The following is a 24,643-nucleotide window of genomic DNA, read 5'->3' on the forward strand; positions in this document are numbered from 1 at the left end:
TTAGGTGCATTTTTGGACTTGATCCTCAAAACAATCTTGGGAGGTAGGAGTTATTATTTTCTCTATCTCACAAAGGGGGAAGTTGAGGTCTGTATCTCTTACTATTTTCTCTGTTGCATAGTTTTCTATCTTTACCCCTCACATGTCCACAGGGCTAATCTGATCACCAACTAAAACGGGGGGACATCTATTGCCAAGTAAAGACAATACTAGAATCAATTTAAATTTTAGAGCCTTAAAGACAACCTGAGGAAAATCTGTCCTCTGAATGTGTGACCACAACAGTTTTGAATGCACTTAACAAGTTCTAAGACTCACTTGCCCAGGTGAGGAGTGATTATAAAAGTTTTTCTAGATCACTGTTAGTCATATTATTCTTCAAGATTAGCAGGGAAGGAGGTACCACATTTAGATACACTTGTTTTTATAACTACCCCTTAGTATAGATTTATAATCTAAAACAAGTTATCAGAAAACATTCTCATGAAAAAAATGAAAGTTTAACAGATTGTATTAAAATTTTAGATTATACTGCTTTCATGGGACAATTGTTTGTTTACTCAGTACATTTTTATAGGCTTTGATCAAATTCATCAGTAGTTCAAAAAATTGGCTAGGCCGGGCGCAGTGGCTCACGCCTGTAATCCCAGCACTTTGGGAGGCCAAGGTGGGTGGATCACCTGAGGTCAGGAGTTCGAGATCAGCCTGGCCAACATGGTGAAACCCTGTCTCTACTAAATATACAAAAATTAGCCAGGCGTGGTGGAAGGTGCCTGTAATCCCAGCTACTTGGGAGGTAAGGCAGGAGAATCACTTGAACCTGGAAGGTAGTGTCTGCAGTGAGCCGAGACTGCTCCATTGTACTCCAGCCTGGGCAGCAAGTGAGAAACTCTGTCTCAAAAAAAAAAAAAAAAAAAAAAAAAAACGAATTAGCCAGTGCTTTAGCTCCCAGGTATGAAATTTAAGACTTCTGAAATTCAAACATATTTGTTGAAGTTGGGTCTACCAGTGGTTCAAATAACAAAAATTGTTCCACTACTTGCAAAAAATATATTGTATTAGGAGCAGACAGAAATGAACATATGGCAATTTTGTGTGTTTTAGCCTACCTGTGACACGGGTAGGTAACTTTTATGCTGTGCCAAGGTCTAGGTTAGTCAGACACAAAACCCGTCCACCATGACCTAACCTCAGAGATCCCAAACACATGCTCTTAAAAACCAACAGCAATATTGTGTTTATAATTCTGGAACAGCTTTCTGACTCTGCCCTTGCTGTCATTTTACTGAAAAACAGAGAAAGAGAAAGAAAAGAAGAAGAAGGATGGGGAGTGTGGCGGGATTTAGCCTCCAAAGAAATTAATTTTGGGGGTGTTTTTCTGTGTAAAAAGAATACTATTCATTCTTGCTTAACGAGCACATTTAATTTGAAGGCTCTTGGTTCTGATCAGATTTCAGACAACCAATAAAGATTTCTACGGGGCAATAAAATAGCCAGGGCTGCAATCTGCCACCCGTCTGCCCTCTGCAAAGAATCCATCCAGCTCTTCCTAAGGGCAATGTTGCTATCTCTGCCATCAGCCTAGCTTTGGAATTATGCAGAAAAGTCAACCCACCAAAGCTCAGTCACTCCCAGTTTCAGCCTTTTGGGGAACTTATTGCTCTCTCTTACTGGCCAAATGTACCTAGAAAGAAAATACCCAAATAAAGACTTTTTAATGTTCATCAGGAGAGTGAATCTCTATAAATACGGCACATGAAGCCAAGACCCTTCTTGAACACATCCTACCTAAATGGAGAACCAGGAAATGAGTCTGAAATGCTAATGCTCTAATTACTGCTCTTGGGAAAATGCCCTTTCCGATAGCACAGAATGTGACCTTCATTGCCACATGGTCCAGAGAAAGCTAGGCAGACTATCCAGGCATTCAAAAATCCCTGACTATTTTGCCCCACCCCTACCCCCACTTTGTTACTATTCCATAGTAGCTATGTACTGCCTGGGGCTAGCTTGTTTGATCTGCAGCTGCAGAAATGAAGCCATTTAAACAAAATGTAAAAGGTTATGAAGAGGAAGAGAGAGTTAGTGAGGTCTGAACAAAGAGTGAAATATAGGCTTTTACACCAAAGGAAGGCTTTAAATTGAATGTATCTTCAGGAAAAATCAATTTGCCTTTTCCTTTCTTGTCATAATTTCTCCGTGCAACATGACTCTTGCCAATTATTGAAGGGTGTGTTGTTGCATAAACTCTTGCACAGTGAAGTTTATCCTACAGAATAATCACATAATGATGTCACAATCGGTTTCCATGGTGATGAGGAAAAAGAGAAGCAAAGCAGATCACACCAGTGACATGAGAGTTGCTCTGGTAGCACTGGAAATGCTACTTGTAAAACCATCCTTAGCTCCAGGATCATAGAGCTATCACTGAGACAATTGTGCAGTGAGTGACAAGAGAGAGAAGTGGAGAATGTGAGCCATCTATGAGACAGGTATCTTTTCAGAAACATAATTTTACAACAGCCATTAAAGAGAGTAGCAAAAGAATCAACAAGCATGCAAGAGCGAAAATTAAGAAATATAAAGCCAAAAAACAAACTGAGAAGCTACAGCTTTTGTCTAGTTTCAGTCACACATCCTGCCTCTTCCTACCTGATCTGCCATCTCGCTGAATGTCCACATGGTACCATTCCCCATCATTGGCTTTCTTCTGAGTGGCTTTCACTTTGATGGTGCCAGAGCCCATGTCAAGCAGCAAGTACAGGTTGCCATCAAGGAGTTCCACGGCAAAGAAGTCTACTTTTGTGTTCTTTTGGCTCCGAGCATCCTTCCTCTCTTGGGGCTTTCCATGAGTGAAGAGGATCAGGCCATTGGGCTCAGTGGTACGGAAGTCAAAGGAGATGGAGCCCATACGCTTAGTGTTCCACTTGGGCAAGCTGATGTAAGCCTCTGGGGTCTCGAAGTTGATGGGGTCTAGTGTGGCCACATTCTCACACTTAAATACTACTTCGCCATAGATTTTCATCTTGGTGTCCCCAATTCGGGCCAGGCGAGACAGCTCCAGACGGATGTCATTATTCTTATAAACAACCTGTCAAAAGCCAAACAAAAGTGCCATGTGAATCAATCTTGCAAACAGTATCTATCCATCACTCACTGGGCACCTGGAAAAATGACCCAAGAAGAAGCTTCAGGACATAGTTCAAAACAACATGAGAAACAATGAGACACAGGAATCAAAAAAGTATCTGAAGAAACATCTGATGTGCACACAAGCTCTAAAAAAAGCCTCTATATTTCTACAGAATTTCTCTTGTCTCCTGGCCAATTTCTTGTGTTGTCAGAAAGTTATACAACATAAGCTTGCAAATAAAAATCAAGAGAGATTGAGTTGCATGGATTCACCTACCTCATACAAAGTGATTTACTGAAGCATCCTTAGTAAAACACCAGAAACAACCTAAATGACCATCAACAGCAGACGGCACAGCTTTATAATGGAATATTAGGCAGGCCTTGCAAACAAGGTATTGCTTTTGGTTTTGATGTGGAAGCTCTCCAAGTCACATTGTTAAGTGAAATTGTCAAGGAACAGGATGGAGGGTGCATTATGCTATTATTGTGTAAAAGTGTGGGGGTGTGGGAGCATTATATGTATATATGCTCCAGTAAGCATAAAGTCTCTTTGTAACTATAAAATTGTCATTGGGGAGTATATTTGTGGGATTAATATTCTGGAATGGGAGGGTGATTTACTTTTCACTGTGCCCTCTTATAGTGTTAGACTTTTTTCCAACCATGTGGATGTGTTACTTTAAAGAAAAGATTAAGTGTTAAAAGCTGGTGGGGACAGAGGTCTGTTTTTGTTTTTATTTTTTCCACATTGCATGTGCCCTCTGTATAGTGGTAGAATGAGACACCCTGAAGCCCTATTTCAGTCAGTCAGTCAGTCAGGGACATTGATTTAGTTGAGAGTCTGATTTTACAAAGAATACTGAACCAGATACTAATTCACCTTGTAAGGAGGTCCAGCAAAGCTTTCTGCCTCCGTGCCCTACCCAAGGTTAGTGTACACTGCTGCAAAGCCATGGCCACTGTCCTGCAGAGTGGGTAGGTAGGTGGAGAAAGTGAGGATGGCAGTTTAAAAAAATCTGTTATGACTGTCTTACAGCCTCTATGGAAAACAGTGTGGAAATTTCTTAAAGAACTAAAAGTAGAACTACCATTTGATCCAGCAATCCCACTACTGGGTACCTATCCAGAGAAAAAGAAGTCATTATACGAAAAAGATACTTGCACACGCATGTTTATAGCAGCACAATTTGCAATTGCAAAATCATGGAACCAACCCAAATGCTCAGCAATCAACAAGTGGATAAAGAAACTGTGAGATATATATATACATACATACATATATATGTATATATATGCATGTGTATATATGTATGTGTATATATATACACACACACACAGACACACACATATATGACTACTACTCAGCCATAAAAAGGAATGAATTAATTGCGTTTGCAGTGACCTGGATAAGACTGGAAACTATTATTCTAAGCGAAGTAACTCAGGAATGGAAAACCAAACATCGTATGATCTCACTGATATGTGGGAGCTAAGCTATGAAGACGCAAAGGCATAAGAATGATACATGGACTTTGGGGACTTGAGGGAAAAGGTGTGATGAGGGTGAGGAATAAAAGACTACAAATAGGGTGCAGTATATACTGCTTGGGTGATGAGTGCACCAAAATCTCACAAATAACCACTTAAGAACTTGCTCATGTAACCAAACACCACCTGAACCCCAATAACCTATGAAAAAAAAGTCTGTTATGATTTTCTAAACCAGGTACAATCCATCTAAAAGCAGAAATTAATCTTTCTCCCTGAAATTAGAATTTCACAAAAGTTTTACTCTTATTTGAACTGAAATTTGATATAGTACCCTAGAATGGTTTTTGGTGCTCTGATCTCTAAGCAATGTCATATCCATAAAAACTTAATAAGCAGAAAACAATGGAAGGGAAATAGACAAGGATCTGAATATTGAGCATATCAACTACTTTGCTATTTTCTTTATATTAGCTTATTCAAATTCTAAGTCAGGACCCAGATTTAGGTTTGAATTCCACATTTACTACTTACAAGCTATGTGACTTTGGCAAAGTAAATTTTCTGCGTCTGTTTCCTCTCCTGAAATTGGGAATATAGGAATAAACAAACTATTTTGTAATAATAAAATGATTTAAAACATGTAAAGCACTTAGGAATGGGATATCATCAGGGCACAAAAGTCACAGCTATTTGGAGCGTTACTGTTAATCTCATTTCGTTCTTTCCACAGCCCTGAAAAGGTTATATTATCATCTCCAAAACAACAATGGCTAATTTCTAAAATAAGCCTCATCTGTCCATATCTGTGAGAGAAAGTTAATTGGATGGGTCATTCCAGCACATATCATATAATCCCTCATATCCAAGTTTAGAATTAGTTCCCATCTCCCATCAGCAGGAGAGAATCAAGCAAAGCGGTTTGCATTCTAATGGGTATTGTAAGAGTGATATATAACCATGATGAAGCATTGAAAATGACTCGCTATTATGTAACCTTGACCATGGACCTAACCATAGTCAATAACATTGAAAATAATGATACTAACCCTTATTCAGCACCTACTACCAGGCACCGTAGTAAGGATTTAACACCTCTCCATCCCATTAGATACAGACAACACCCATTTGAGATACCTGTAATCATTCCCTTATTTTACAGATGCAGAAGAAAACGAACACAGAGAGTAGTTAGGGAACCAGCCCACAGGCACACAGCTAATAAGTGGCAGAGCAGGACTCGAACCTAGGCATTTGAGCCCCAGGGTCCACATGCTCTGAACCAGGCCCCACTAGCAGCACCTGTGAGGCTTATCTTTAACATTACATGGAAAGTCATGCATGCTCAATTTCACAATTCAAAAGCGGAATGTTTCATTTTAGCTAAACTGGGCTGACCATGTGCAAAGGGAAATATTGCAGGATCCTCAGGCAATCACTCAAGTGAGTAAACCAGAAAAGAAATCATAAAAGTTTAATGAGCGTCAGCTTCTCCTTTCTAACCCTCACTATTATACCTCAGCGTGTGAGATCTCTTTGTCATAAACAAACTTTGGCTTTTTCTGCATTTGGGTTAAATGCCTATGACTAGAGTTCCTAGTAAAGGTTAATTATTAATGTATAACAATAGGTCATCCCAAAGGGACAGAAGGAGGCTTGGCTCCATGGAACAATACACAGAAAGAGAGATCAGGCATTCCTACAGGATGCTGGCGACAGAATAAAAAGGAGAAAAAAAAAGGCTTTTAACAACATACAAGAGCAGTGAAGAGGAACTCTTCTGTGAGAAGGGTACCTGACTGAGACTGGGAGGGAAGGTGGATAGCTGGAATGAAGATTTCTGAAGAGATAGGTAAGAGAATCAAGGGCCAGAAACTGGCCAGACAGATAACCAGACTTCTCTCAAAGGCTCTTTGAAGGTGAGTGCTCTATCTACTCCATGGCCCTGAAATTACCTGTCTATTTATATGGAATTTTCACTGTTGTGAATAAAAAGCCAACATCACTCTCACTGACAGCTGAATAACCCTTCTGAGTCCCATTTTATTTATTCCAAAGGTAAGAGCCTGGATATCTGTTCTACAAACTGTCCCTCTTTCCCACCCCACAGGGCTGTTGTCAAGATCAAACGGGATGTTAGACATAGTAGGACACGACAATTCTAAACTGGCACACAAAACTAGGAAGAAATAATCCTATATCTTCATCGCCCGTGGTGTTGAGTTTCTGTTGGAAATGGACAGGGTCCTGAACTGAGGTTCTGTGAAGGTTTTTCTACCAAGAGGAAAAGGACAGGAGGGTAAGGGACTTGTAGCCCAGTGATGCTCAACTGGGACTCTCCATTGTTAATATCTTCACCTTCCCCACCTGCTCTGTGCAGAACCACAGCCACAGCGATGCAGAAGTGTACTGGCACCTTGGGTCAGCATGGAGGCAGGAAACCCTGCTGGACTCCCTTACAAGGCAAATTAGTGTCTGGTACAATGTTGTCTGTAAAATCAGACTGTCAACTAAATGAATGTCCCCAAATGGCTGGGCTGAACTAGGAAGAGATGTGGCATCAAGTGACAGAAAGCAGCCTTGGCTGACAAGTTGCCTCGGCGAGGAGAAATTAAAGACAAAGTAGAAATGACTCCCTATGGGGGAAGATGTCACACAGGCTGGGAGGTACAGAAACAGAGTCACAAGCAGTGACAAGCTGGTCTTACTATCCCACCCATGGGCTTGTAAAGACTACTGTTTGGACACATAACTCATGCTTAGGAGACCAGACAGTAAAACAGCTGAGGAAAGAATCTCAGAGTTAAGACAAAGCCTCTCAGGAAAAAAAAATATACTTGTATTCCTCCATGATCTTTAATACAGAGACATACAGGAACAATACCAGGAGTAAGACAAGCTGACAGCTGGAACAATGTAACAAAAATTGAGAGTCTACCATGTGCCAGGTACTTTGTAAACATTGTTTTATATCATATACAATAAGCAAATGAAATAGGTAGCATTAGCCCCATTTTACAGACATGGGACTCAGCAGGGATACATACTTGCCCAAGATCATGTAGGCTATTCAATGCATAAACAGGACTTGAGTCCTTATCTCTCTGACTGCACTGGGGTAAGGATATGCTCCAGAGAGGGCAATTTCTAGGCCCTCCTGTAGCCCATGCCTACACACAAAGCAGAAACCCCTTAGTCATGCACAAAAACCACACCCAAGTCCATCTTGCTGTGCAAAGCCCTTCACCTCCTGTACAATCCATTTCTAATGGATGTCTATACCTCCCCACTTAGGGATCACCTCAAAGGCTCCCGTATGAACCCAGGTGTTATTGCTTCTGTATTTTTGTTTATTAGGTTTCCTAGGCTGCAGTACCTTTCTTTTCTCTCCAGCCTCTCTAAATGATGCCTCTTCACCAAGATTTTCAAATCCATTTGAGAATTTCCCGGGCTACTCTGGTACTTGGTGATCCCACAATCTGATAAATCAGAATCCTTTTATTACTTACCAGTGAGGAAGCTGTCTGCCCTATTGCCCAACCCACTTGATTGGAAAAAGAGAGAGTATTCTAACCCTACATGATGCACTTATTACTTCAAATTCTTCCAAGGTATTTGAGTTAGAAGGCAGGTGTATGAGAATAAACTAAGAATTAGAGATAGTCCCCACTCAGAGAAATATTTTCTTCTCTCCCTCTGCCATCTTATCCCAAGCCACTCTGTTCTCACCTTTCTGAGAATGTGTTTCCACATGTTCTATTGTAAATGCCCCATCCCTATGCACTCCAGCAAGGGAACTAGAAAGAATGAGGGGATGTAGGCATGTGCTCTGGAGTACCCAGATGGCTTCTTGGCAGTATTTCTCCCGCCAAGGAATAGGAGGTTTACCACCTGGTCTTTCTTTTCTCTTGTTTTTAAAGTATCTGCATAGAAGACAACTTCAATAAAAAAAACACCAGGTCAGTGGATAAGACCATGCCATTCACAGGTTTGTGACTTGAGGCCTGAGCACCGATGATCCACTCCACATCAGTGGAGAAGGTTTGAAAGTAAGGACGCTGGGGACATTTTCTGAAGTTGGAGAAATGGAATGGTGGAGAAGCCAGTATTGGGGTACTTGTGAGTGGAGCAGAGTTGGCAACAAATCTCAATAAAGCTTTTCCACTGTACACCTAACTGCAAAGTAGTTTACTCACAACAAGCAAAAAATAAAGATATACTTATCTCCCTCCCAAATTGAATCCTTTGACAACAGAAAATAATGAAATGAACTTTTTCTCTTCAGCTTCCAGGATGATACAGCTTCTATACAAAACTTTTGGGCTAATCTTATGATTGTGTAACGTTCCTACTCAGGGTAAAATAATGACTAAGAAGTGTTGTGAAAGAATCTTGCTTCTGGGGTCTCTATGGAATCACACATCCCACTGTCTCTGTCCCACTTCCCTTCTTTCCCTCAGGCAGCCGATGACTTGGGCCTGCTGTGATTTCTCCCTCCTCTAAACTGTCCACTCCATTCCCTGTCACTTAAAACTCTCAACTTTGTTATCTTTGTATAGCACAAGTCTGGTCTTTTCAATAGATTTCAAACACCTTATGAATAATAAATATTAATTACACCTTTTAAAATCTGAAATTGCTCCTAACTATATAGGTGCTTACCAAATGTTCATATCTTTATTAAATTAGATGTTAGATTGAAGTAGCAGTATAGCGCCATGGTTAAGATCATGACCTTTGGAGGCACCCTAACTAGAATTTGGACACCTTACCGTGTTACGTTGGGCATGATATTTAACTTGTCTCAGCCTATATTCTTCTACTGTAGAATGTAGATAATATCTTACTTCATAGGATTGTAAGAAATAAAGGAGATGATGGTCCCACATATAAAAGAACTTTACATAGTTTCTGACTCTTGATAAGCACTCAGTAAGTGGTAGTGATCACCATTAATTTTGTTATTTACTGAGAAAAGCCAGAATAAACCAACAGACAGTATAGCATGGAGTTATTAAGAAGGAAAGATTCAGGCTGGGCAAAGGGGCTTTTGCCTGTAATCCCAGCACTTTGGGAGGCTGAGTCAGGTGGATCACTTGAGGCCAGGAGTTCAAGACCAGCCTGGCCAACATGATGAAACCCCATCTCTACTAAAAATACAGAAATTAGCAGGTGTGGTGGGGTATGCCTGTAATCCAAGCTACTTGGGAGCCTGCAGTGGGAGAATCGCTTGAACTCTGGAGATGGAGGTTGCAGTGAGCTGAGATCGTACCACTACACTCCAGCCTGGGTGACAGAGTGAGACAAAAAAAAGAAGAAAAAGAAAGATTGTCACTGAGGATAATTTCTAAGCCAATTGTCAAGCCTAAGAGGCAGGGCTACAACAAAAGAAAAACTCTGGATTTAATAAACTATAAAATCATAGCTTTATACATTTATTTATAGGTCATATATTATTTATTTATGAACTTCATATATGTATTTATAAATTATATATATTTATTTATAAATTATATATACTTAATTGCCTAATGTGACATTTATGAGATGTACACACAGCAAACACTTGCTCAGATTTAGATTCATATTCATGAACATCAATTTTTATCACAGGATGCCATTGATCAAACTCCGACAGTGAAGTCCAAGCACAAATGTGGCAGCAGATGGTCCTCTTAGATCCCAAAGTCAGAAGAACCTAATATCTGGCATGAACAGAGCCACATCTGCATCTCTGGTCTTGCTAACAGAGGTCAGCAAACTAACTCCACCTGCTGAGATACAGCTGACACCCAGCTGACACCCAACCTGGGGCTCAAAGTCCCAAATGCTGCATCGGATGGATGCCACCATTTTCATGCTTTATATTTTGTTAACAGTGGTCAGGATCTGCCAAAGATAAAAGACTAAGCACCAGAAATAGAAAACTGGAACTGAGGTTCAGACTTGCAAGGCAGGAGCCAGAAAATGTCCAAGTTCTAGAGCTCAAAATAAAGGTTAAAAAAACTCCAGATAAAGTTGAAACCAATGTACAATGTTGACAGTTAATTAAATTTTTAAAATTAAATTTTAAAATTCTGTGTAATCCAACACTCTATGGGTCAAATGAAGCATATCTGAAAGCTAGATTTCACCAGATGGGGCCATCCTCTCTGATCTATGGCCCTATTTGTAAGAGAGAGGCCAGGAAAAGATAAAAGGGACATATGGCAAGCTGGAGTAGAAGAAAAGATCCAGGAAACTGATGTTGAAGTAGCAAAATCCTTAGTCCATACCTCATTCTGAAAAAAGCCATTCCGTCATCTAGGCATGCAGGCAGGCCAGCCAGAAAAAGAGAGACAGCTGTAAGCCAGTCAGTTACTCTGCCCTCATGAATCACAGAGCCATGAGTGCCAGCCCAAGAGCCCCACTGATAATGCGAGTCATTACTACTGGTGCTCAAGTTAAGCGTAGGCTTTAACGAGTATTTACTTGACGGATTCTTTGTGAAAGGAAAATGATCATATAGGTTTATGCCTAGTTACAGATGGGAACAGTAGGAAGTTAAGCAAGATTTCCGACCCTTTGCCTTATTGAATGCTCCATACCTATTCAGAGTAGAGGTCTCAATTTTATTCTTCTCAAGAAGAACTTTCTTAGGACTTTTATTCCACTTAAACAGTTGATCAGGAACAGGCTGCAATGTATTTGTGTATCTCAGAGAAAAAGTTTCCAGGCTGGGCACAGCGGCTCACGCCTGTAATCCCAACACTTTGGGAGGCCAAGGCAGGTAGATCATGAGGTCAGGAGTTCACGACCAGCCTGGCCAAGATGGTGAAACCTGGTCTCTACTAAAAATACAAAAATTAGCCAGGCGTGATGGTAATCACCTGTAATCCCAGCTACTCGAGAGGCTGAGGCAGGAGAATCACTTGAACCCGGGTGGCAGAGATCATGCCACTGCATTCCAGCCTGGGCAACAGAGTGAGACTCCACCTCAAAAAAAAAATAAATAAATAAATAAAGAGAAAAAGTTTCCAGTCAATCAAGTTTCTGGAACAGTAAGGATACTATAAAGGCTCAGTCTATCACAGTCTATCACAGGCTTGCTGTTTCAGGCTTTATCATCTTCACAGAGTCTACTAAGCTTCTACTAAGTTAATAAATAATAACTTGACATAGACAGACCCAGGCAGAGACATAAGATATGAACTGGCAAGTATAGGCCATAGTTCTCCAAGCCAGAACTAGTCAATGGGTAGTTTCTAAGTTTCTAGTTGCCAGTTAATCTTTTCACACACAACTGGATAGCAGCTCTCCCATTTCTTAGAGCCATGTCGGCAAATAAGTGCCTCTACCCTCCTCTCCCAGCAGATGGCATTCATCATCAATCGATGTATTTATATTCTACTCCCACTCAACCCAGATGAAGCCTCAGAATCCTCTCAAGGTAGTGCTCCCAGAAGTTAACTACCAGTCACTGAGAGCCAGAAATTGAGATGAACCTATTCTCCACCTTTCTTATCCTCTAATGCAAAAGCCAAGTTAATATGAATTGATTAGCTATACTAGAATATTAGAAACAAAAGCCCATGTAAATGTACTAAATAACCACTGTATCTTTAGCGCTAGACCATGGAGGATAGACCTTGAGACATAATTGCTGCCACCAACATGCACAGAGAAAGTTGAAGGATACTTAAGGAGGGAACATTTTTTCATATCAAAATTGGAGTGAGATATACTTGTCATGTCAATTAATGTACAAGAACCTATGACCATAAACTTGATTGAAATTGTAGTTCTGTACCCTCTGGTTGCCAGGGATGGCACTGTTTCGATTCTCTAAACTAAGCATCATAAACACATGGGTTGTGTGTTTCTGAAATGGTAACCAATGCATTCCCTGTATTTAGCAAAGTGTGTGGCACATAGTAGAAGCTCAATACATACACACTCTCATTTCCTGCATTTTCTTAGGTACTAAACAGACCTACCCAGAGAATGCCTACATTTCCTTCTGTCTTAGAATATTTGATGAGGGCACCAACTCCACTAGAGTAAAAGTTACATGTCACAAAGCAGAGGAACTAAGATCAGATGAATAGGTGGTACCTGATTATGAAAAGCTCTAAAAATATATACATTATGCAATTAGGGGGAAAAGGTAACAGACTAGAAAGGAAGCCTTAAGCTGTTTGATTAAAAAGATGACAAAATTTAAAACATACCTTGCTGAACCACTAGGAAACTACTGTTATTTTTATTCCAAGGACTAGAAATGACTCTAATTGTCTCACTGTTAGCATGTCTGGGAATAACATGTCATTCTCTGCTTCAAATTGTTCAGTGGTTCTTTATCAACTTCAGAATTAAATGCAAACTTTGAAGCATTATATAAAAACCTCTTCCTGATCTAGTCCTCACTTCACTGTTACCAGCCTTGACAAAAGTTCAGCAGGTCCTCCAATTTATCATTCCAGGGATAAGCCTTGCCTGGATTCTCTACCTGGATAACTACTATTCATCACTTGAGGCACAGTTTAGGCATCACCTCTTTTGAGAAGCCCTTCTCCAATATTTCTACCCACTCCACTCCCACCCAAAGCTGATTTCTTCCTCTCTGCCCCCATGGCTTCATGTTCTAACTGCTATCATTGTATTTATCATATTGTGCTGGAATTGTCTGTTTCCTCCAGTAGACCAGGAGCCTCTCAAGGGGAGAAAACTGCCTTTTCTCTCTGTATCTCTCAATACCTGACACAAAGTATGTGCTTACAGGAGGCGGTGGAAAAATGGGAAGAATAATAGCAAGGAAAATCACAAGGGCTACTTCCTGATGCCTTTAAGTCGATGAAGACTATAACGCAGAAAGAAGCCTCTATATCTATTCTGCCTGAAAATAAGTAATAAGATGAAAAGGCAGAAAGCTAAAGTATTACAAATGGATAAAAGGCATTTGATGGAACCACTGAATATTTAGTAGAGTTTTCCCCAGCATGCATGTGTAGAAAATGCGCTTTTATTTTTAAGGCAATCTATATGGAAAGTTCTGCACCCCAGAGTGGCAGCTATCATTAGAGTATATGTCTCAGCAGAATACTAACAGAAGAAGTAAAAGCTCAATCACAAACTCCAGTAAGGTCCTCTAAGAGACTGGCTGACAAAGTTCGGTGCCAACACTACCTCCCACTCTGAGGCATGCTAAGGGGCTACTGGACACCTCTAATATGACAATGTAGCTTTGACTTGTCATAGAAAACACATGGATGTTTTGAGACAGTACCTCAGAGTCTTCATCCTCTGTACCTAGAGTCAAAGAGCAAGAATGAATCTCCAACAGTGAGGCCTTTGGCCACAACTAGCAGCTTCTGGCTGTTAGCAGCTACTCTGAAAGAAAATAGTTGACAATAGGCATGCCAAACAGCTTTTGTAGAAAAAGCTAATATGAGAGTCTCAAAGACAAAAGAGTCATAGAAATTACTGTAAAAAGATTCAATGAAACACAACCTTTAAGAAGTCTAGCATAGTTGGTTGGAAACAATAGTAGCACATGAGGCAAGCAGGTATTGTAAGCAATCCAGATGACAGAAGCAGTTAGTTCAGAACCATGTGTAAGACGGGTTCCATAAAGAGGCGCAGGCCAATAGGTAAGTTCCAGGAGAACTCTTTTAAGTGCCCATAGGGGCAACCTCTTATAATGTCAAGCCCACTAATTTATACAAAATACACATGGACCAGTGCTATATGGCTTCCTGATGGCTGAGCAACCTCCAAAGGAGATCTGCCCATCAGGAGCAATTACAAAGTATTTCTTGCCTGGCCTGTGAAGCAGTTCTGCTTCTAGCCTAATGAAGGCTTTAATCAGATGGCTTTTCAAAGTGGTCCAAAGAGTCCCTCTGCAATCAGCAAAAGAGGTAGAGAAAGTGATAGGAAGAATATACCAGGCTGGCAGGTAGCTGATAACAGAATGATTTCCAACCTGGTACAGAAGGCAGCAAATAAGAGTTGGGTTCAAACTGACAATAACATAGATAGAAATGCTAGGACTCGAATTAATTTTCTTCCGAAAAAGGTTTCTTTACACTTTGTTAGCTTAAAAGTAGTCATGTAACAAAAGGTCCCCTCCTTTCTTGGGACTCCCTTTCAAGGTGATGGTATATAAACCCTAATACTTATACCTACGAGTTTGCATTACCTTTAGTAAATCTGCAGAGACCTAGATAACCACTAGATGTCCCTTATGCCACGCAAAATCAACCTGAAATGAATTTCACTACCAGTTACACAAATCACATTTAAAGATAGCTTTTCTAAGCCTTTGATCTTGGGTGCCAACTGTAATTCCTATGATGACTCACTCCTTTGCCTTATTTATATTGTGTCCACTTTGGTAGTATTTCAATAGTCTTTTATTATAACACATAAAATTATAGGCAGAGAATAGGAAACTGATGAATTAAATTTCTTTTATATTTATATAAAAGAAGAGGTAGAAATAATAGGGAAATAGGTAGAAAGAAATATTGGAGAAAGGGGACATAGGGTGTCTAAAGAGGTCCCAAATTCATTATCACTTCTAGGAATCAAATAAGTTTTCATATAAAACCACAAGCTCAGACTAAATTCAGTCTCCATACACTGGGATCTTGTATTCTGAGATTAAATAAAACTAGGTGTGATAAATAATTTTCATTTCACACGTCAAGTATGATCAATCAAAAATGGTTGTCTATGACACTAAGTAGGAAAGACTGTTGTACTGTGATCAACGAGCAATGTCTGCTGTGGGTGTGGGAACTGGGAACAGTGGCTCCCATGATATGCATTTGCAGAACTCGGGTTAACCCCCTAACCCTAAAGGTCCCAGAGTTGGGATGAATGTGGGTGATGGTGATGGTGGTGGTGGTGGTGATGGCAGTAGTAGAAACAGCGATAGCTAATATTAACAGAGAGCTTCATATGGGTTGGTCATCATTCTTAGTGTTTCACATGTAAAAACTATTTAATCCAAATGTGAAATACATTCAAACCAAGATGTGACACTACCTTTGAGAATAAAAGAAGGGGACACTATTAATAATTCACCTGGACAGGAGGTATTACCCAGAACTTTCCAAGGTGACCTGGAATAGATGGCCATCCTATTTGATCCTTACAACCTGAGGCAGAAGAAGCAGCATAAAACATAGTTAACATCAAATATGCTGAGTTGAAGTATATTCTGAGTTGAAGCATATACTCTGAGTTGAAATTCTTGTTCAGTGACTTGTTACTATGTGATCTAGACAGGTTACTTAATCTCTCTGTACCTCAGTTTTTCCATCTTTGAAGTAGGATAACAATAGTACATTTATCTCATAGGGTTGTTGTGAAAATAAGATTAAATATATGTAACATGCTTAGAATATCTCCTGGCACCTTGTATATGTTGGTTACTGTTATCCTTATTTTACAATTGAGAAAACTGGGAATCTGAGATTTTATTATCTACCTAAGCTCACACAGCTATTAGGTAGTGGAACCAGCATGGAAATAGAGATAAGTCTGGCTTCAGAGCCTATAGGCTCAGCAACTATTACTATCCTGTCTCTACAACAGAAGAGAAACTAAGATTCTTCAAGATCACACTTTTAAGATTCTTTGATCACACTTCTTCAGCTAGCTGGATTATAAAAAATATTACTAGAAAATTTGATCTCTCCTGCCTGTGGCTCAAGATAGCAGATTACACTCAAGTAGGCATGGATGAAGCATGTTTAGGAGCCCCTGCCAAAGCCTTGAGGAAGACTTCTCCAAGGTCCATATCCCCCTTAGATTATATGAAAGAGGTGGAAAAGACATGAAAGAGTCAAGAAATGTCTGCATCCCAATTTTAGGTCCTGAAGTTCCCTAATTCAAACATCAGTGAAGTTCCTGCTCTAACCTTGCATGGGGTGGCCGACTCAAGCTCATAGTGTCCACTGATACTCAGTAATCTCCCAGTGACAACCTAGATCCATTTTGATTCTTTTGATAAGACAGATGGCAAGAGCTACTGCTGGACACAGAAGAGCGAGTGCCAAGCCAACTGTGCACACCTTATTCTACAGATATGGACCACAATCTACCCACAGCAGCCAGATGGTAGAAACTGACTGTCACTGATTCTTTGCCCAGAACTCAGACCAGCTCTTCTGGTTACTCATCAGCTCCTCAATAAGTATTAATTAATGGTTTATTTTCATAATGGGAGTTGGGAATGTTGCCATATACATCTGTTCAGTGGCATTGGGCTGACCTAAATTAGACCTTTCCTGAAAGCAGCCCCAGGCTTTTTTTCAATGGACCATCAGTTTGGAAGTCATTTGCTCCTGAAGTATGTCTGTAAGCAAACAATGTTCTTAGAAGATCTACAAAAAGGGAAACATATCTCTGTAGCAGGCTGAATAATGTTCCACAAAGATACCATATCCTAATCCGTGGAACCTGTAAATGTTATCTTATTTGGAAAGGTGTCTTTGCAGATGTGATTAAGTTAGGGATCTTGAGATGAGACTATCATGTATTCTCCAGGTGGGCCCTAAATGCAAGCACTTGAATCCTTGTAAGATGAAGGCAAAGGAAGATCACACATACAGACAGAGAGATAATGTGAATATGGAGGTAGAGATCAAGGGCCACAAGCCAAGGAATATGGGCAGCTATCAGAAATGGGAAGAGTCAAGCAACAGATTCTCACTTTGACCCTTAAGAGGCCCTGTTAACACCTTGATTTTAGTCCAGTGAAACTGATTTATGACCTCTGGAATTATGAGAAAATAAATTACTGTTTTTAAGCTACCAAATTTGTGATAATTTGTTACTGTAACCACAGGAAATTAATACACCCTCCCTCTGCTGCTCATTCCTCAGCTCCTGCTAGACTTTGACTTGCAATAAAAAACACCAGAATAAGGCTTGCATCCTTTGAGGCTTGCGATACATGGACTGGTCAGGTTTATGGAGAAAGAACCAAATAAGAATCGAAAATTCTCTAGAAGTATCAATACTGGTAATCCACTCCTAGGATGCATCCAGTCTCTGGCGTTTAAATTTCCTACTAAACTTAGTTTCCAGGTTTCTGACCCCAAGCTTCATCAAGTACATGCTTATGTAGTACAGAGAAGCTGCCTGACTCTCTCATAAGGCACTGTAACTTGAGTTCAACTCAAAGCAAAAATTAAACATGTGCATTAAACAGAGTATGAAGTATTTGTAATTCATTGTTCCAGAGGCTATCTAATTCTTATGACACAATCTTTTTGCTGAAGAACTTAGAATGATCTGGGGAAGATAGACACATATATCATTATTCAGACACTACTTATTGATCAACTATTATATACAAAGGACCATGCTAGGAAATGTGGAGCCAACAAGCAGAAAAGAGTGATTGGCCCTTCCCAAAAATAATTTACTCTGTTAAAAGAAACAGACATACATACATTTATTCAGTTTTTCAGACACTCATGTATTTATTGAGTGTCATGCTCTGTGGAAATACAAAGATTAAAAAATACTGCAAGTAAGCCTTCTTTTAGAAGAGGAGACAGTCAGAAAATCAAAATGAGCAATTTGCATGATAAAGGTTTCTAAAAAGATATTTCTAAATTACCATGAAATCAGGGATGAGCTCTTAATTCAAGCTGTGGGTAGATGGAAGAGGCAATCAGAAAATGTCTTTCAAAGGATGGAGTACTAAGGTGAGATCTGATAAATGAGTGGCATTAGTCAGGTGAAAGAGGAAGGTAAGAGAAATAGCACGGATGGCGAGAAACGAGGGTAAGAAATCTTGGCATATGTGTAGTCTCAAGAGTAATCAATATGACTGAATTGCATGAGTAGAGTGGGAGTGACAGTGGAGTTGAGGCTGAATAATGCCCCCAGAAGACCTCCTGCATCCAGCTGATGTCGAAGTTTTTTTTTTGTTTTTTTGTTTTTGAGACTGAGTCTCGCTCTGTCGCCTAGGCTGAAGTGCAGTGGCGCGATCTCGGCTCACTGCAATCTCCGCCTCCCAGGCTCACGCCATTGTCCTGCCTTAGCCTCCCGAGCAGCTGGGACTACAGGCGCCTGCCACCACGCCCAGCTAATTTTTTGGATTTTTAGTAGAGACGGGGTTTCACCGTGTTCGCCAGGATGGTCTCGATCTCCTGACTTCGTGATCCGCCCGCCTCAGCCCCCCAAAGTGCTGGGATTACAGGCGTGAGCCACCGAGCCCGGCCTCAGAAGTTTTAACTTGATCCTAAAGGCACTAGGAAATCACTCTGGTTCAGAAGAGTGATGAGGTCAGGTTGGTATTATATAAAAGATTAATCTGGTGGCCACATAGGGAATGAACTAAAAGAAAGCCAGAGAAAACACACACACACACACACACACACACACACACACACACACACACGAAAATTAACTTGAAAACCTACTGCAATATGACATATATAAGACCAAAAGTATAAAAAGTACTTTGAAAGGAATTATTATTGGCTTGGGGATGATATGTGTGTTTGGGGAGAAATGCATGAAGAAAATAAAAAATAGATGATTAAATTGATAAAACTGGTTCATACCAAATCTTAATCTTAAGTACAAAGCTGAGGACCAGGGCTCTAGAGCAGGTATTTGAGCAGTGGGGAGGAAAACAAACAAACAAACAAACAAACAAAAATATATATATATAAAAAGCCAAAAAATCCAAATAAGAGAAGGTAGCGCCCAGGTCTACGGCAGTAGTGGTAATGATGAAAAAGGAGTGGAATTGTCTAGAAAAAAATATCAGAGATAAAGCTGATAAAGCTTGCTGACTTGTTGGAGACTGTGGGAATGCTGTCCTGGCCGGGTCTGTTGAGGCATCTAGTTTTCCATCTAAGACTAATAATGAAGGATAGATACTAAGTGCCAAGAACTGTGCCAAATACTTTATTTCTTTATTTTTGTTTGTTTTGTTTTGTTTTGTTTTGTTTTGAGATGGAGTCTCGCTCTGTTGCCTAGGCTGGAATGCAGTGGCATGATCTCAGCTCACTGCAACCCCTGCCTCCTGAGTTCAGGGAATTCTCCTGCCTCAGCCTCCTGAGTAGCTGGGACTACAGGTGTGTGCCACCACACCCAGCTAATATTTGTATTATTAGTAGAGATGGGATTTCACCATGTTGGCCAGGCTGGTCTCGAACTCGTGACCTCAAGTGATCCAGCCGCCTCAGCCTCCCAAAGTGTTGGGATTATAGGCATGAGCCACTGTGCGTGGCCTGCCAAATACTTCATATTTAGACTATCAAAAATTACCGCAACAATTCTATAAGATGCCATAATCATCTCATTTTACAGATGGGAAAACTGAGGCTGAGAGAAGTAAATGACTTGTCCAAGCTCACAAAGCTTTTACGTGGCAGAGGCAAGATTTAAACTCAAGTCCATCTGACTCGCAATGCACTCTTGAAACTATGAGGCTGTATGGTTGGCCCTTGTACTAATCTAATTAGTCTGGAGAAAACAGTCTAGAAATAACCTTTATTCAACCACTTGCTCTTATGATTTTTCATGAAAGAGTCCCCATCTAGGGAATCCTATAATTGCAAACAAAACCTCACCAAAGACACCTACCTATATTGCTGCAGATTTGAAGCAGTATAACACCATTTACCAATTTTTCTTGTAATCTAAATCACCGTATAGAAAACTTAGTACCATCTAATCAGACCAAACTGAAATCAAGATGACAAGAGAATAGCGAGGGACCCTGGGAATAGATGTAATTGGGAGCCACTTCCTATTACTGGAAATCAAATAGATGTCTTGAGAAGAAGTCAAGACCACAGAAAATCCTACTGACCCTTACCTCTGACTCCTCGATCTTTAGAGCTTAATTTTGGACTGGCATGGAAGTAGATAGTATTAGGTGTTTCATTAATGCTTCCTAAGAAGGTGTTCATACTAAAGACAAGTGGATAGTAAAGTGTTTCTACCTCCAAACAAAGTAAATATTAGTATATAATATTAGCAAATAGTAGTACATAATTAAATTTATAGGCCCAGAGTTTTCAAAGACCTTTCTGGGAACTTTCATAGCACTAACCCCACGTCATCACTGTTTTCCCCAATTCTCATGGCTTGTTTATTGGTCTTGCTTTTATCTGAGTTTTCTTTCATCATAAAGGGATAAAATCTTTGGTTTACTGCCTGACATAATGAGTCAACTCTCTTCTGACCAGCAAGCATCTTCTGTGTTTACCATAATTCAGGGATGGAGGTTGGAGGTTAGAAGTGAATAGTGGCATCCTCCTCCTCTGGCCTAATCATGGGCTGCCTTGAAGAAAATACTAACTAACAGCATGCCCTGTTATACCTGAAAGATTGTTAGTATCTCTCCAGGTCTCTCTTACCCTTATTCAAGCCATGAATGTGCAAAAAAGAAAAAAGAAAAAAATTTGAGAATCTGACTAGAGTGTCCCTAGATCCAGGTCAAAGAGAGTCAAGGCATCCACTTGAATTCCATCAAAAAACCTAAATCTATTGCTTATCTTGGTATCTAATAATGAGCAGAGAAAGCTGAAAGTGACAACAGGATAAATTGAGACACTTAGCTTTTATTTCTTTGGCTTCTATCACTGGATTCCACTGGGCTGTTTGGCTAGAGGGTACAGTCCAAGAAAAACCAATAAAGGAATTTTATTCAACCACTGATGATATAGGAAAGAATTTTTATAACCTTGTCTCTGCAGCACTCTAAATACCGTGTTTTAACTTAGTTGCTTCCTAAGAGAAAACATATTTAACTCATGAGGAAATAATTCTAAAATAATATTACTGATGTTCTATTACTTAAATTTAAATAGGCGTCCATTCTTATAGTATGCAATATTTGTGCAATAGCTGGCATTTCTATCACTCCTTCCTCAACATCCTCTTTTTCTGGGTTTCCTGACTGTACACTTTCCAAGTAACTCTTTGATGACTCACTTCTGCCTCTCATTTTCAGACTCATTTTCTGTCATCAGCTCCTTTTCCGAATTTCTTAAAAAGAGGCTTTCCCCATGCATCTGATGAAGGCTCTCTTTCCTGTTTTCACTGCGGTGTCTTGGTAATTTCACTCACTAACACATCTTTACTTCTAGATCAAAACTCTCTCCACAGCTTCAGTCTTCAAATCTGAATTGTCTGCTGGAACAATTCATCTACTTAAAATTAAAATTCTCTACAGAACCTTAAAATCAATCTGCCTAAAAGCAAACTCATCAGTTCCTCCTCCCGACTTCCTTATTTCTGTTAATGGTCACCTAAGCTCAAATTTGTATAGATATATCTGATCCTTCTCTCTTCATTGTCGCAGAATTAATATTTTACTAAGTCCATGTAATTCCATATACAATCTTTTTTATATTCATTTTCTCCACCCTCCACCCTATTCCTTCTGACACTGGTTCTATTTAAGACCATATTTTATTTATTTACCCAACAAACAACCATGGAGAGCTTACTGAATGTTAGGACATGGTCTCTGACCTTAAGGAGCTTACAATTTAGTAGAAGTGTTACACATGTAAACATGTGTACAATGATGTTAAGAGAGAAATATGGATAGCATGTAAGGGATACTCCATATAGATAGAAATGGTCTATTCTGTCCTAGAGAGATGGAATCTGGATTCTCTCATTGACAAGTACAGTCTAACCTCCGAACTAGTTCTAACTCCAACTCCAATGTCTCCCTCCCTCAATCTACTTCTTCACACTGCTATCCTATACTTGGTCTATGAGCCATAATTTTCTTAAGCACAATAACTAAGATGGGAGAAGGCTGGAGGAGAGGCATGTGAATGGGAGGGATCATTGGAGTGGAATAAAACAAAAGAGGCAGGCACAAGTTAGGAGGCCGTGGAGGTAACCCAGAAAATAATGATGAATATTTGACTAAGAAGGTAGCAATGGCAAAGATAGACATGATTCAAGTCAATAGGCCTCAGGAACAACTGGGTTTTGAAGGAATGTTTAAGGAAAGAATAATTGCTTTGAGGTCTCTAGGGTAACTAGGTAGATGTCAAGTCACTGATAGAAAGAAATGAGTTGGAGGAGTGAGAGATAGTGGGGAGGAGGGAAGGAGGGAGAGAAGGATGGATGGGCAGAGAGAAAAAGGAGCAAGGGGGAGAGGAGAGAGAGGTTGAGAGAGACAGAGAGAGAGAGAGAGAGAGATCCCAAGTCACTCAACAGACCACCAGAACTAAGCCAAATTATACTCCAGAGAAGGGGTGTCAATAATACGACATTATTCCAGGCTAGAAGGAGGAAGCAGTCCATTTTTCATTTGATATTAAGATATTGAGTCACCATTTTACCCTGCACCTATATTCCTATACTATTTATCTACATATGTTTCTTATAGTCAACTAACCTAAATAGAAACTTCTGCCAGATTATTCTAGTGACACCATATATTTGTGGTCTTAATCTCTTGTATTCCCTCTGAGCACTTCTTTTTCACCCTGGAACTCTTGTATCTTTCCTGGGAAATTTAACTGAAAAGGACTTAGGGAAGAAATTATGACCATGTTTAAAGTAAGCATTTAATAAGTACTCAAATAACCAGAAGTACTATAAAAATGTTCTATTATACTAAAATGAATGTCCCTCAGTAGTTCTAACCAAATTATGAAAAATAGCTCTGAGTTATTAAAATACCAAATAATTAATTTAACGAAGTCTGATGGTGATGATTATTTTGCTAATGATAATCATTAATGAGGATGGTGATGAAGGAGGAGGAGGAGGTAAAAAAGAAGAAAAATACAATGATGAGTATGGCACTAACTGTATATTTAAGTAGTTTTTAGAGAAATTTCAAAATAACAAGAGAAGACAATAACAAAAAGAACAGAAAAGCAAAGAGCATCAACCCCACTGATTTGAGATTTTAAAAACTTTTAATCCTACCTTTATTCCATAGTTCTTAGATTATATATTTAATCAACTACAGTATAGTCCCCTTCAAATTTGTCCAGAGAGTACAGAATATAGACTACATATTTCCAGGAACATAGAAATGGAAGAAAAACCTCTTGCAAAGGTATTGAAACTTTCTTTCCTTGATTTCTAGGACATAATCTGCTTTTTTCTCCCTACTTTATTAATGTGAGTGCTTCCCAGGTCTCAGCCTTCATCTCCTGACTCTTTTTTCTCTATACTTTTCCTATCAGAGCCCATCTGTGTTCCCTGTTCTCTTTTCTCTACGAAGAGGGCTCCTCCATGTTTATGCTGGCACTGGTGTTTCTCTATGTCTGACTTATATCTCCAACTAATATCTGAGTACTTTTCATTTGAATACTTTTTTATCAAGTCAGTATATTTCAAAAGACAAAACCATAATCTTGCCCACGAACCTGCTCCCTTTCCTGACCACCTATCTTCTTGACACCATGTTCCTTTTCACTACTGACCTCACTTTACTGCTCTGATTACAGCAAAACCCTTCCAAAAGTTGTCTATGACCATTTTCATCAATTCCACACTTTTCATTCTCTTCTCAGCCCCCTTTAAATTAGCCTCTTGTTTATACCACACCAGTAAAAGGATCAATAGCTTGCCAGATCCAATATTTAAATCTCGTTTTCCTTGACCTGTCAGCATTCCCTTTTTCTTGCAATACTTACTTCTTGAGGCCTTTTAAGATTCAATACTCTCTTGTGTTTCTATCTACCATGAGAACCTCTCTCTTTTTATTTCCTTTGTTGGTTTTCTCTCTGTAAGACCTCTACCTGTTGAGAGCTCTCATGTTCTGTCTTTGGATTACTTCTCTATAGGAATTCCTTCTTTATAGGAATCCAAAGATAGAACTTGAGGGCTCTCAGCAGGTACCTATATGTCCTGATACTTTAAGTGTCATATTCATGTTGTGGATGCTCAAATTTATTTCTCTACCCCTAGATTTTCTCCAATCTTAAGAATCATATCTCCACATGTCTTCTTGACATCTCCACTCAATAGGCTTTTAAACTAAAAAACGCTAAAAAAGAAATATGGATTTCACATCCCA

General features: G+C 39.6%; 1 protein-coding gene and 1 long non-coding RNA gene across 42 annotated transcripts in view; one reads left to right on the forward strand and one right to left on the reverse strand.

The window, feature by feature from the left end:
• NRXN3 (neurexin 3) overlaps positions 1-24,643 on the reverse strand; it is a 1,717,425-nt gene that overhangs the window by 1,154,768 nt on the left and 538,014 nt on the right. For all 40 annotated transcript variants that reach the window (XM_031669085.1, XM_031669087.1, XM_031669084.1 and 37 more), the window contains one exon: positions 2,653-3,091. In XM_031669085.1, coding sequence (XP_031524945.1) covers positions 2,653-3,091 — 439 coding nt within the window. The remainder of the gene's footprint in view (positions 1-2,652; positions 3,092-24,643) is intronic.
• Positions 2,297-10,311, forward strand: LOC103886380. 2 transcript variants are annotated; one of them, XR_002523653.2, is made up of 6 exons: positions 2,297-2,492; positions 6,254-6,542; positions 6,734-6,922; positions 7,489-7,571; positions 8,544-8,672; positions 10,237-10,311. It is a non-coding gene; the product is annotated as an uncharacterized LOC103886380 (long non-coding RNA). The 2 variants fall into 2 exon arrangements; XR_001905278.3 differs by lacking the exon at positions 2,297-2,492 and adding an exon at positions 3,419-3,527.

This window comes from Papio anubis, chromosome 7 (genome assembly GCF_008728515.1).
Source record: "Papio anubis isolate 15944 chromosome 7, Panubis1.0, whole genome shotgun sequence".
NCBI classification, from domain to species: domain Eukaryota; kingdom Metazoa; phylum Chordata; class Mammalia; order Primates; family Cercopithecidae; genus Papio; species Papio anubis.